This window comes from Mustela nivalis (genome assembly GCF_964662115.1).
Source record: "Mustela nivalis genome assembly, chromosome: 7".
In the NCBI taxonomy this organism is placed as follows: Eukaryota; Metazoa; Chordata; class Mammalia; order Carnivora; family Mustelidae; genus Mustela; species Mustela nivalis.
In genome coordinates, this window is record NC_139026.1 from 15,013,136 (window position 1) to 15,025,934 (window position 12,799).

General features: G+C 41.3%; 1 protein-coding gene across 3 annotated transcripts in view; it reads right to left on the bottom strand.

Annotated features, from left to right (window-relative positions):
* Positions 1 to 299: 299 nt before the first annotated feature.
* TCP11L2 (t-complex 11 like 2) overlaps positions 300 to 12,799 on the bottom strand; it is a 41,520-nt gene continuing 29,020 nt past the window's right edge. For all 3 annotated transcript variants that reach the window (XM_082740576.1, XM_082740575.1, XM_082740574.1), the window contains exons 7-10: positions 11,832 to 12,019; positions 11,428 to 11,609; positions 8,389 to 8,561; positions 300 to 2,807 (exon numbers count right to left, since the gene is read on the bottom strand). In XM_082740576.1, the coding sequence (XP_082596702.1) occupies positions 2,566 to 2,807; positions 8,389 to 8,561; positions 11,428 to 11,609; positions 11,832 to 12,019 (785 nt within the window). In that variant the 3' untranslated portion in view covers positions 300 to 2,565. The remainder of the gene's footprint in view (positions 2,808 to 8,388; positions 8,562 to 11,427; positions 11,610 to 11,831; positions 12,020 to 12,799) is intronic.

Sequence of the window (12,799 nt, forward strand, 5' to 3'; positions counted from 1 at the left end):
CCTGTACTATACTTTGTTGTGATTGTTTACAAGTTTGTCCTTCTTACTAGGTTATAAGCTTCTTGAGGACAGTGTCTGTCTAGTCACTGTGTATCACAAAATGTAGGATACCTCTGGGTGTACAGTATATGCTTAATAGGTATTTGTTGACTGACCGACTAAGTGAGTGACCACGACCTAATCTCTTTAAGGCTCTGACAATCACCAGAAGAATCATTCTAGAGCAACTGCAATAAAGACTGTACAATATCCCAGCCCCAAGTTACCCAATGGTGGTTTGAAAACAAAGAGACACTGGCTATCTTGAAATAATTTTTAATGTTTTAAAATTTAACTAGTGCACACAATACATGTTTTAGCAGAAGAATGAAAATGTGTGTAGGGTGTTTAATAAAACTGACATTACAAAAACAAGACCACATTAAGAAAACCTCAAAAGGAGAAGTAAACATTTAAGTAAAACCAAAAACCAAAAACCAAAACAAAAAAACCCCCACAAAACAAAATCCAAAACAACATGCTAAAGGATATGCTTTTAAAAGCCTAATAAATGTAGTTGCCTAAATCCAGACTTGAGACATTGAGATTTACTTTGGGACTTAAAAAAGGAAAAATAAAGCAGCAGAATGCCCTTCATTTTAAATGCACTTAAAAAAAAAAAAAAAGTCTGCCCATTGTTTTCCTGCGGGCAATTGCAGTATAATCAAGTATGTGAGAATACCAGCTGGATTCCAATCTGATGATAAAAAAAGCACACCACCTGGTCTTCCTGTTAAGTTTACAGTTTACCTCAGAAAGCAACAAGAAGTCATACTGCCTATTACTTTTCCTTGTCAGACCCTCCCTGCCACCCATACTCCAAAGAGAACACAGCTGAAAACTACTTCAACTTAAGAAAAAATGAAAACAAAAATCTTCAGCACCTTATAGTTTCTAAGCACAGAACAACATGGGCAGAAAGGAAATTCAGGAAGAGAGGGTAGCAAATGGGTAAGACCTACCCAGAGTGATGTGCTCTTCAGGAAAAGTCTACTTATACACAGCTGCTCAGATGGATAGAATGGCTGATTTACACATTGGTCATTGTGAGGAAAAAAAAAAAAAACACTTACAAAATTTCCTCAACTTTTGGCAGATCCCTCCAAAATGTAAAGATTGGAGATAACTTATTCACACAATCATTTCCTTGAACTTTATCAAATAATCAAGTAGCACCATAATGGTGGAAGTCATAGTGAGGAAAAGGAGGTAAAGAAGAAAGGAAGGTTTCTTTTGATGTCTTACTCATTCTTCCCCACCGGACTATGAAGATCCAATGAGTCCTTTGAGAACAAAATAATCAAAATGTGTTTTATGGGAATAAAGTACTTTCTAGATGGAGTCTGCCCAGACTATAGTGCTTCCCTTAACATTTCAAAACAAGTATGTAATTCCAGGACAAGCAGATTTCTCTAAAATCCCAATGACAACTAGGGCCAACTTGGTCAAGTTTTGCTCTAATGCACAAGAATGTCAAATGATAATGATATTTAGAAGAGCATCTTGGTCACAGTGGGGTAAAATTTAATCAGCACAGGAGGCATTTGCTAGCAGGTTATATGGTCTCTAAAAACCCAAAGTTCAACTATTTCTTTTTCAGATGTGAACTTCACTGAGAATGGGGGTCTCCTGGAGATTTGGTTGTATTGTTAACTTCCCTTCTTATTACACATAAATCAATTCAAACCACTCCTGCCTTATGTAAAAATATCAAAATCTTATATAAACCTTATCAACGGGCCTGAGAAATGCAAGGACATTCACTAAGATATTTGTGCAAAAATTTTTTCTCTCAGAGAGTAGGATAAGTTGCAGGCAGAGAAAACTAACCTCTAGAACAACATTTTACAAGGGATTTTTTTTTCTGTTTTCACTAAATGAACAATAGAAGTTTTATCTAAAATTTGTACATAGCTTTAAAATATTTTTAATAAATTTAAGTTCTAGACAAATACTGACAATTGGTAATATAAAATGTGATTTGGTACATTTGTGGAATTTGAAGACTTACCATGTAAGTTTTTGTTACACATTAATAATATTTCATTGTACATTTCAAAAATTACAAATACAAAACAATTATGCTTACTTCACGTCATTTATTCAGAACATCATCCCCTTAGTTATTCTCATGACTTCCAACCTTTTAAGAAGTTGTACCAAAACTAAAGATCATTAGATTTGATATTGACAAGTGAGGAAAAACAACTCCTTAAGGTTGGATGAATAAGCCATATATGAATGCTGAAGAAAACATTTATAGGTATTATATAGGTAATATAATCAATTACAAATTGCCTTCTGTCCATTAAAAACATCTTTTTTGAACTTGAAAATGATGCATGAATAGGTTCTATACGAAGTGCATATTTTCTGCAATGCTAATATTACTGGATTACACAATTCAGGCCAACACTGCACCACGAACAGGACTGAGAAGGTGCCGCATCTGTCATGCCACTGGCGGAAACAGACTGGGTACCAAAGTGCTGGATTTCCAACCTCAAATCCAATGTCAGTTCCTCTTTAGTTGGAAGATGAAGCATCTGCCTTTCCCACGGCTTCCTCACCGAAGAGCAGCTTTCGAAGTATATTTGCATAAAATGGTCCATACACTTGTCTGTTGAGATTCACAATGTTTGCATATTGAGAGCCCAGGGCTTCTAGCTCCTGCTGAATGACAGCAAGGCCTCCTGGGACGGGAGGCATGCATTTTTGAGGACTTGGAAGACAAAGTAGACTTTTCATGTAGAGTTGGGTTCGTTTATCTGGGGAAAAAGAAGATATCTTTAGCTGTCCCATTATTAAAGAATCTTATTTTAAAAAGTAAATGAAAATAGTAATTATGGTAGGTGAACTGCAGTAATATTCCCAATTCTTTGCCCTCCCAGTACCCACATCCTCTATGAGGTAGCTTTGTAGCTTTTCCCATCAAAGGCTGGAGACTATTTCCCCATATCTTGAACAGGGGCTGGCCTTATGGCTTGTTTGGGCTGACACAGAATGTGCCAGAAGTGCTGGTAGGCTAGTTGCATGCAGAGGCTCCAAGCGCCATGGTTCACATCTGCTCTCTACCCACCACTGCACGTGAACAAGCCTGGGCTGGAGGAGAGACCACATAGAGGGAATCCGAGCTGTTCCATTCGAGGCCAGCTTAGACCAACTGACAGCCAACAAGACTGTAAACACTTGAGAGTCCAGGCAAGACCAGCAGAGCTGCCTACCCAAGCCACAGTTGACTACATACGCATGTGTGAGTCCAGCAAGACCAGATGAACTACCCAGGTGCCTCACAGACTTGTGAACAACACTAATTATCTGTGAGGGTTAAGCTGTGGAGTTTGAGGTACCTTGTTACACAGCAATGGCTAAGTGACACACACACACACACACACACACACACACAAAATGTAGAGCACTTTTGTAGTAGGACAGGGGCTCTTTTATAAAAACTTAATACTTACTGTCCGTGATTTAGTTAGGTACATGAAAGCTGAGTCTGTAAACTGGCACTGCTAGTTTGGCCCCATACAATGTTTTGTTTTTGTTTTTGTCTTTTTAAGAAATAGAAATTCTTTAAAGTCAGGGGATTTCACATAGAAATCCAAATTTCTGGTTCCTCTCGAAAAATCTAGAGATGTAAACCTGGGGGCCCTAAATTATCACATGACCAGGGTGACCACACATCCAGGTTTTCCCCTTTTGGGCTAACATAATGAACAAGAATGGTCTCAAAAATGTCTTGGTTCGGACAAAAAATTATACAGTGACCCTGATGAGGGAGCACGAGTCTGGCTGAAGACAAAGCAAAAGCTAGCGCCTTGCACCCCCCTCTCCATCCACTCCCCCTCAGTCATACGTGTAGCATCCCTCAGGCAGCCCTGACTGCCATGAACAATAAGCAAATAGTTAACTTGCAGAGCTCACAATCCTGCTAGACAGGAGTCTCCCTTGGCTTACAAAAGTCCTAAATCTCACTAACAAAGACGATTGATAGCAGGATTGTGACATCCCACCAAAAAGTCTCCCAACTATCTTAATGTTAATGGCTGGTCTAAAGACAACATTGATCAAGCCTCAAGGGCAAGGCCTCTGGTAGGCCCTCTTTAGCATATGAAAACTCCGTTGAAATCTCCCTTCCCCTCACCTTCCCCCAACCACAGGGTAACCCCTGCCACCCCTCATAACCCAGGGCAGCAGCTCTTTCTGCCCACGGGTCCTGTCCCCGTGCTTTAATAAACCACCATTTTGCACCAAGGATGTCTCAAGAACTCTTTCTTGGTCATCGGCTCTGGACCTCAGCCCACCGAACCTCACCTAGGTTCTAGAACTTCATCAACCCCACCAGCGGCCAACAATCTGGAGGCACTGAGGAGGGGCTGCCCCAGCTGGCACTTCCGCTGGCCATCTTCTCCATTCTCCTACTTCGTTGCTTCAGCGCATCTGCATGTGAAGGAGCTTTGCAAGAGGATGCAAATGCTTAAGTCGGTGCACCTGCAGCAACAACACCTGACAAATAGTACCAGACCAGGCCTGCTACCAGCCACACAGCCCCAAGGACTTCTTTTGGCTTTGGAAACGTAAACTTCACAAAGAAAAATTCACTAAAGAGAACACAGTCCATAGGATATGGACCATGATGACATTAATGAAACTCTTGTCTCCAAACTCTTCTCCCAAAAGTCACACAGCCAGGTCTGACCTAGAATTCTAAGTTCCCAATGTCACATGTCTTGTCTTGACCAGAACTGTTTTCTCTTACTAGACAACTCTTCCCTCTCATCTCATCTCTGCCCAAAGTCCAAAACATCCTTCAATGCTGAGCCTAAAGTTACTTCCTTTCTATGACTTTCCCTAACACCCGCCAGACAATCATGCTATACTTTGGTCTTGATAACATATATATGCCTCTCTCCCTTCTTAGATGGAAAGCTGCCTAAGGGTTAGGGCTGTGTCTTTTCTTATCTTTATATCCCTGGTCTGGCACGTGGCAGGCACATCACAGATGCTGACAGAACTAAAGTGAGAATGGAATGAAAAAGCTCTGTAAAAGTGAGTACATCCCACTGAAACCAACAGAGTCAAGGAGGAACAGGGTGGGCAGCCAAAGAGGACTTGATGTCACCCATGATTTGTCAACAAGAACAAATCATTCGTGTATGTATCACTTAGACAACTGAAAATTACTTAAAAAAAAAAAAAAACAGATAGCTACAAGCATGCAAATAATCCACATAGCAGGTAATCTAGAAATAACTGTTCCCTAGTTATCATATGCATTTGAAGAAAGCTGGTTTGAAAGAAACTTTTTCTAGTTATCTTTTCAAAAGGTTAAAAACATAGTGGGAGTTGTAATCCTATTATAAATAAACAGCACTTCAAGAACAAAAGGCGGCAGGGGTTGCCTGAGTGGCTCAGTTGGTTAAGTGTCTGCCTGGTGTCCTGGGATTGAGCCCCGTGTCAGCCTCCGTGCTCAGCTGGGAGTCTCTTTCCCCTCTCCCCAACACCCTTCCCCAACTTGTGCCCAATCTCTCTCTCTCAGATAAATAAATAAAATCTTAAAAAAAAAAAAGACCAAAAAGAGGCAGACTATGGGTACCACAAACAGGAAAGGAAAAACCAAGGCTAACTGGTCCTTCTTATGTTCCTGGGCTCCTCTGAGTGCTTAATTTACTCCAACCCTGCTACAAGCAGAAAATTAGGAGTCAACTGTGTACTACATTTCCCGTTAGACTGGTTGCCTGGCTCGGGAGCCCAGATCTGCTTTCATCACAGATATGGTCCCAACACCATCCTGAAAGATTGTTTAAAGAAAGAAACTCTTTCAAAACTGTTATTATGCTGACAAGTATTTCTGTCTCCTCTGCAGACAAGTCAGTTTTTAGGCCAAGAATAAAATGACAGAAGCGTCTGTCCACTTAGGAGCAGCCAAACTGAGTCCCTGCCAAAGGCGTGCCCTTGGCTTCCAGAGTCGAAGGAGAGCTGCTCAAATGAGTCATTTTAGTTTCTAGGCAACGGTACTTTGAATGAGGTTAAAAATGCTTTCAGTCTGCAAAATAGCAGGAAGGTTGGACTGGGGATAGCTGGGTTTAAAAAAAAAAAAAAAAGTGCTTTACTGGATTTTAAGCGGCTACCCTGGGGTGGGGCACCCCAGCTCCCTCCCTTCTGAAATTGCAAGTGCTTCCCTTATCTAAAGCAAGGGCACAGATGACACATGGACACTCAGGCCACCATGCCAACCAACAGCAGGGCTCCAGTTCTGACTACCGGGCCCAGCCGGAGTAGATAAGAATATGAATTCTAGAGTCAGACTGGCTCATTGAGAGTCCCTAGTCTGAAGCCAGACGGTTATGTGAGGTACTCACCCTGTGTAAGTCTATGACACGCTCACCCCTTGCACAAATACAGTTGATTCCTGAATAATTGGAGGTAAGGGGCACAGACCCCTCCCGTGCAGTCAAAAACTTACATATAACTTTTGACTCCCCAAAAGCCTACTAATGGCCTACTATTGACCAGAAGCCTTCTTGATAACATTAACAGTTCATTAACACATATTTTGTATATGTATTATATACATTATCCTTATAATAAAATAAGCTAGAGAATAGAAAATGTTACTAAGACTATCATAAGGAAGAGAAAATACATTTACAGTACTGTATCAAGGGAAATCTGCATATAAGGGGATGTGTGCAGTTCAAACACGTTTTGTTCAAGCGTCAACTGTATTTATTAAATGCCATCTGTGGGTCCAGCCTGGTTCAGGGACATAGCAGGCAAGAGACATGCATTCCATCCTCATGAGGCCAGTATACTCGTGGGGCTAGTGGTATACGGCAGAGACTGCAGAGAGTCTGCCCCTTCTCCTCCCAGGGATGGGCTGTTCTGCTGGAGACCAAGGCCATGAGGACACACAGGAATCAGCAGTGAAGGCATACAGGGAAGGCCTCAGCCCTGTGTTTGTCATTGTGATTCAGGGTCATCTCTGGGTAGCCCACAGTACTGCTACCAACACTACTCCTTTCTGGGAATGGTTTAAAATCTTGAGCTTTTAGTGGCCTAGATCTCCAGCATTCCATGTCCCCAGGGTTAGGAATGAGAGACCTATGTGAGAGCCTCAAAAAAAATGATGACAAGTATTTATACTCTTAGGGAAATTAGCGTTGTACTTTGAAAACTTGCAGATTAGTCCACAGTTCCAATTCTACGCTCTTTTCCTCCTTCTGGTCTTTATTCCTCACTCTCTGTAGTACACACTTGCTTTGTGCCCCATGTCACCTTCTCCCCCTTCTTCTGGCCAAAGCACCCAATTTGGTCTGGGCCAAATCTTCTCTTCCCTACTCTCAGACTAGGTGTTGCAGGGAAAGTCGGCTCACCCTGACTCCAAGAACTGAACACACGTCTCAAGCTCCGGTTCCTTCCCCTCTGGCCACCTTGACCGATTCAAGAATGTGACTTGACCTGCAGTCATGCTGGCTGAAGCTGATAAGGCTCTATTCTGGGGTCATTATTTGGGCTAAGAGTGAAGCCAACACCTTGTTTTTCACTTGACTTCAATATGGAAAGATACAGTCTGGAGCTGAAGCTTGTCTTGCCACGACGGAGAGAGTCTATCTGTGAAGACAGCCAGCCCAAGGAAGGCAGTGCTGAGGGAGGAGGTGGGGAAATTAGTATCAGTGACACGGTCTGCTCTCTGACTCAGTCATATAGGAGACAGCCCTGCTCTGCTCTTGTTGGTTACATGAGAAAATGCACTTCCTTTTTGCTTACACTAGTTCAGTTCTATCACAAGTATTAGAAAGAGTCCTAACTGATGCATTCTCCATTTTCCCAACTCACCAACACAACTTGACATGGAGACAGACACTTGCCTAGGGATTAAGTACAAAGGGAAAAAAAAAAAAAAAGCCCACCATCATGCCCCCAGTTCCACAGCCTCTTTGCTCATTGTCTCTTTGAGCCTGGCCAAGAAAGAGGCCTCAGCTTACTTAGCCTAGCTCACAGCAGAACTGGTATCACTGCCAGCTGGTTTGGATTGTTGCATAGGATTTTAACATATTGGTAGCACTATGGTATTTTCTTCATAAAAATCTATTGGCTGGGTATAAGACAGAAAGCCCTGGAATATTCCCCCACAGTTACATATACACACAGAAGCAGCAGTGAGTCCCAAACCTTTGAAAGTACAATTTGTTTCTTTATATTTTCAATATTTATTCTCCAAAAGGAGTAGGTAATCTATTTAAGACAAAAAAAAATGTAACTGACACTTGACATTGGTCAAAACCAGCAAGTTAAAAGCAAATTGGAATTGAAGCAGAAACCAATGAAAACATGAGGACCCACCAATCAAGGACCAGATAGGATTGCCCTCCTTTTCGATGCTTGAAAATTGGCCTATGAGATTAGCTTGGACCTCAGCATTCAAAATGGATAAACCTCTCTCCGCCAGGGCCTTGTTAATCTCAACACAAGTCTGAGCACCGATAGAATTCAGGATTTCCTTCAAGTTAGTGGTCCTTAAAAAAGCATAAAACAAAATTGCATTAGGAATAGTTTTTTTTATTCAGCAGTTTTTAAACATTTTTTAATATATCAACTTAGTTCAAATGTCTGTCACTTTTCATTTACACAGACAGTAAGTACCTCTATTAGCATGAACTTAGAATATAGTAACTTCTCCCAGGTACCACCCCTTATGTGTAGCAGATTTTTAAATGCTTAAAACCATTCAATTCTGTAGGTGCTGTTTAGTTAGAAAAGCAGAGTCAGAAAAGGTGGTCCCTGAAAATAAGTCTGCAACCCCAATTTCCTGCAGGACCATCAGAAAGGAAAAGAAAATACCTATTTACTTCTTAAAAACAAACCCTTTGGTCTGAGCAGATTCATTCACAGATTTTTTTTGTTTTTGTTAAATCTTTATTTACAGAATGAAGAATCAATTCCTTTACCCATGCCCAAACAGTGAATCTATAAAACCAATCAAAACCAAGAAATGGGGGCGCCTGGGTGGCTCAGTGGGTTAAGCCGCTGCCTTCGGCTCGGGTCATGATCTCAGGGTGCTGGGATCGAGTCCCGCATCGGGCTCTCTGCTCAGCAGGGAGCCTGCTTCCCTCTCTCTCTCTCCGCCTGCCTCTCTGCCTACTGTGATTTCTCTCTGTCAAATAAATAAATAAAATCTTTAAAAAAAAAAAAAAAAAACCAAGAAATGAGGGGCGCCTGGGTGGCTCAGTGGGTTAAGCCACTGCCTTCGGCTCAGGTCATGATCTCAGGGTCCTGGGATCGAGTCCCGCATCGGGCTCTCTGCTCAGCGGGGAGCCTGCTTCCTCCTCTCTCTCTGCCTGCCTCTCTGCCTCCTTGTGATCTCTCTCTGTCAAATGAATAAATTAATTAATTAATTAATTAAATAAACAAGAAATGAAGGGGGTGGATCAGTCAGTTAAGTGGCCAACTCTTGATTTCGGCTCAGGTCATATCCCAAGGTTCTGGGATCAAGCCCTATATTGGGCTTGTATTGGAAGTCTGCTTGAGGTTCTCTCTTTCCCTTCTCACTCTGCCCCTCCCCCCACTTATGATCTCTCTCTCTCTCCCCCTAAAATAAACAAATAAATCTAAAAAAAAAAAAAAACCCACAAGAAATGAACCTATTTAGAGGTTAATACCATAATGACAAATTACCTAAAATTCTTGACCTATTATGATCAAAGATAATCTCCTTCCTATTGTTACTTTCAAGTACCCAATCAAAAATCCCAGAAAACCATAAAAAGTAACTGGCAATGGGTTATTTAAGAGGTAAGTAAAAAGAGGCAATTAGAAAGGGCATGTGTTGGGTCCACACTATTGGGGAACGATGATTACAAACAGCCTCTCACTGTCCAGAAATGGTATTTAATATAACTTTGTGCAAAATGGGAATTAAAGGATAAGAGAACAGGGGTGGGCAGGCATGAGGAATTAAAACGATAAGGCAATTGGAGAGGCAGTACTTCTATAAAGATGATTTAACAACTAGTTATAAAAGGTGAACATTTATCAAGCATCATGGGCCAAACACCTGTACTAAGTGCTTCACAATGGATCATCTTAAGTTCCCACATTGGTAAGTAGGCACAATTATCCCTTTTTTCAAGTGAGAAAATGAGGCTCAGAGTGATTAGGGAACTTGTCCAAGGGTACCTAACCAGGCAATAGCACACCTGGGACTTAAACTGTGGTCTGTCAGACCTGAAGCTTGACTTCTCAGTAACCACTTTGCTATATGCTTTATATGAATACTTAAAACAGCTCTGTGGGTTCTCTAAAGGCTTAATAAAAAAATTTCTAGAAAGTAATAGTTACCCTGTGTGGGGAGATGCTAAGGTAAGACCAGCTGCAAACCTAGAGAAGGTTTCTTTTCGTTATAGGTCTTGTGTCCTGGAATGTGAAGTAAATGAGCCTGGATGGCTCGCACAAACATGGTAGGAAGGGGAGGGCCTTGACACAGCTGGACCAGACCTCAGCCCTTGATTTCCCTTTTTTCTCGCTGTGCAGCCCAAGGTAAATCCTATTCTCTTTTTGAAAACTTTGGATGCTGTAATCACCCAGGCTCCTTTTGGCTCTTAATATTCTAGGATTTTATCAAGTAATCTTATGTGCTTTCTGGTAATGGGGAGGAGGATGGAGGGAGAGAGGCCTCTCCCTTCAAAGACAGGAATGAACAATGGAAGGCCTTAAAAACACCTTAAAGGGGAACCAGCAAGAGAAGCTGACCCATGTAAGACCAATGAAAACATCTGGTCATTGACTAAGATTAGGAATTTTCTGACTTGGACAGGATTCACAATAGGATGATCCAAATGAGATCCAAGGTCTGATCCTGGGCAATGAATTTAGCAAAAAACAAGACCTTCACCGGACTTGTGCAATATCTCTGAAGGACAGGATGTCACTACTTCTACCAAAGAGTTCATAGCGGTCTGGATCAGAGAAGTTGGTAAACATTTCATTGCAGAAAAATGATGGAGTCAGAACAACTGAGTAGGAAGCCTCCCTGAGAGGGCCTTCTAAACCCTTGGCGTGGAATTCTGGGTTTTGTTTGCTTGTTCCACAGCACTGTCAAAGAAATGTGTCAAAGAAACTGTCAAAGAAGAGCTCTTAGACATGCCCATCCTAAGTGGAAATAGGACACTCACCCTGGCACTTGGCATGAAAAAGATCTCTCCCTTCTTATGAAAGGACATCTTCAGAGATATTAAAAGAAATTCTAGAAAAAGAAGGTGTAAGATAAACTTCTCTAAAGTAGTCCTGAATACCACACCCAGACATCCAGGATTATTCATGATCTCTGAAACACACTCCGAGACTTAACACGAGGATGAGCACTTGGAAACACTTGGAACTTACTCTTTGTTCATGCCTTCAAGTAGAACAGCTGAAATCCTTTTTAACCTGTTTGCAAGCTCAGGGAGGCCTTCTGTAAGAGCACCCACCATGTTGTTGGTAATTAGGGACAGGCAGGCAATAATCTTCAATTGATTCAGCTTTTCTGTCAGTTCCTGAAGACGTGCTCCATCTGTGATGAGTGTCTAGCATGTTTATTTTAAATGTAAAAATAGAAAGGGAAGCTCAATACCATGAAAATATAAAACAAGCAATGTTACATCCAAACTCCCATTTCTGTCTGATTTCAGGAAAGTCATTAAACCACAGGCAACACTAGACAGACCAGCTGATGCATAGATAGAACTTGTGAATTAAAATATTGGAGAACTTGAGGGAAGGGAAAAAAAAAAAAAAACAACACTCACCTCTGGTAATTCTTTTTTCTGATAATCCCAATGTAACAGTTTTAAATAACTGTTATTTAGCACCAGTGTAGGACTCAGGCTTGGCTTAGAGCTATTTTCGGCCCCAGGAGTTAAAGCAGTCTCAGAAAGAGAAAGTAGTTCTTCATTTACAGATTCTTTTAACCATTCTGTAGTTTGATCAAGAGCACCTGAAAACAAAAAGGCCGTATATTTGTCCTACAGCTCTTAGATCCCTTTTGTGCTTCTACATGACAACAGAGGTTAAGTGAGGGGCTGGGCATGAATGCTAAGACAGGCACACCCCTAAAGGAGCTTATAGTCCAGAGGGGAAGCCAGAGCTGTAAACCAACAATTACGCAAAATAGAATAAATCCAAGAAGGTACAGTGGGAGTGGAGGGAGCAAACATTGTCCAAGACAGAGTCGAATAGGAAAAGCTCTGTAAGTGATGCCTAAAGATATAAAACAAACAGAGGACAGGACTGTCACTCCAGACCAGGTGAACAACCCATACAAAAACCCAGAACAGTGACAGAATATGGCACATTCTGGATGCTACAAGCATATCTGTATTGTCGGTCCATAGAGAACAAGGGAGAGTGGTAGCAGATGGCATCGGGTAGGTAGGCAGGAGCCAGCTCACACATGACCTTGAATTTTGGCAGAGAAGGTATTCAGACTAAAAGCACTGATTATTAAACATTTTTGGGTCCTGGGTCCCCCTGAGCATCTGATTAGAATTATGCCTTTCTCAAAATGCACATTCATGCTAATGTGCACAATTTATTTTACTTTTGATCCAGTTTTAAGGTCCCCCCCCTAAAAACAATTTTGTTTTTTACACATTTCTTATAAAACTGTGTATTTGATAGAATTTATGAGGTGGAAATTGCTAAAAAAAACAAAAACAAAAACAAAAACAAACAAAACACACAGAATGAACACAGATGCAGATCTTTTTAAAAAGCA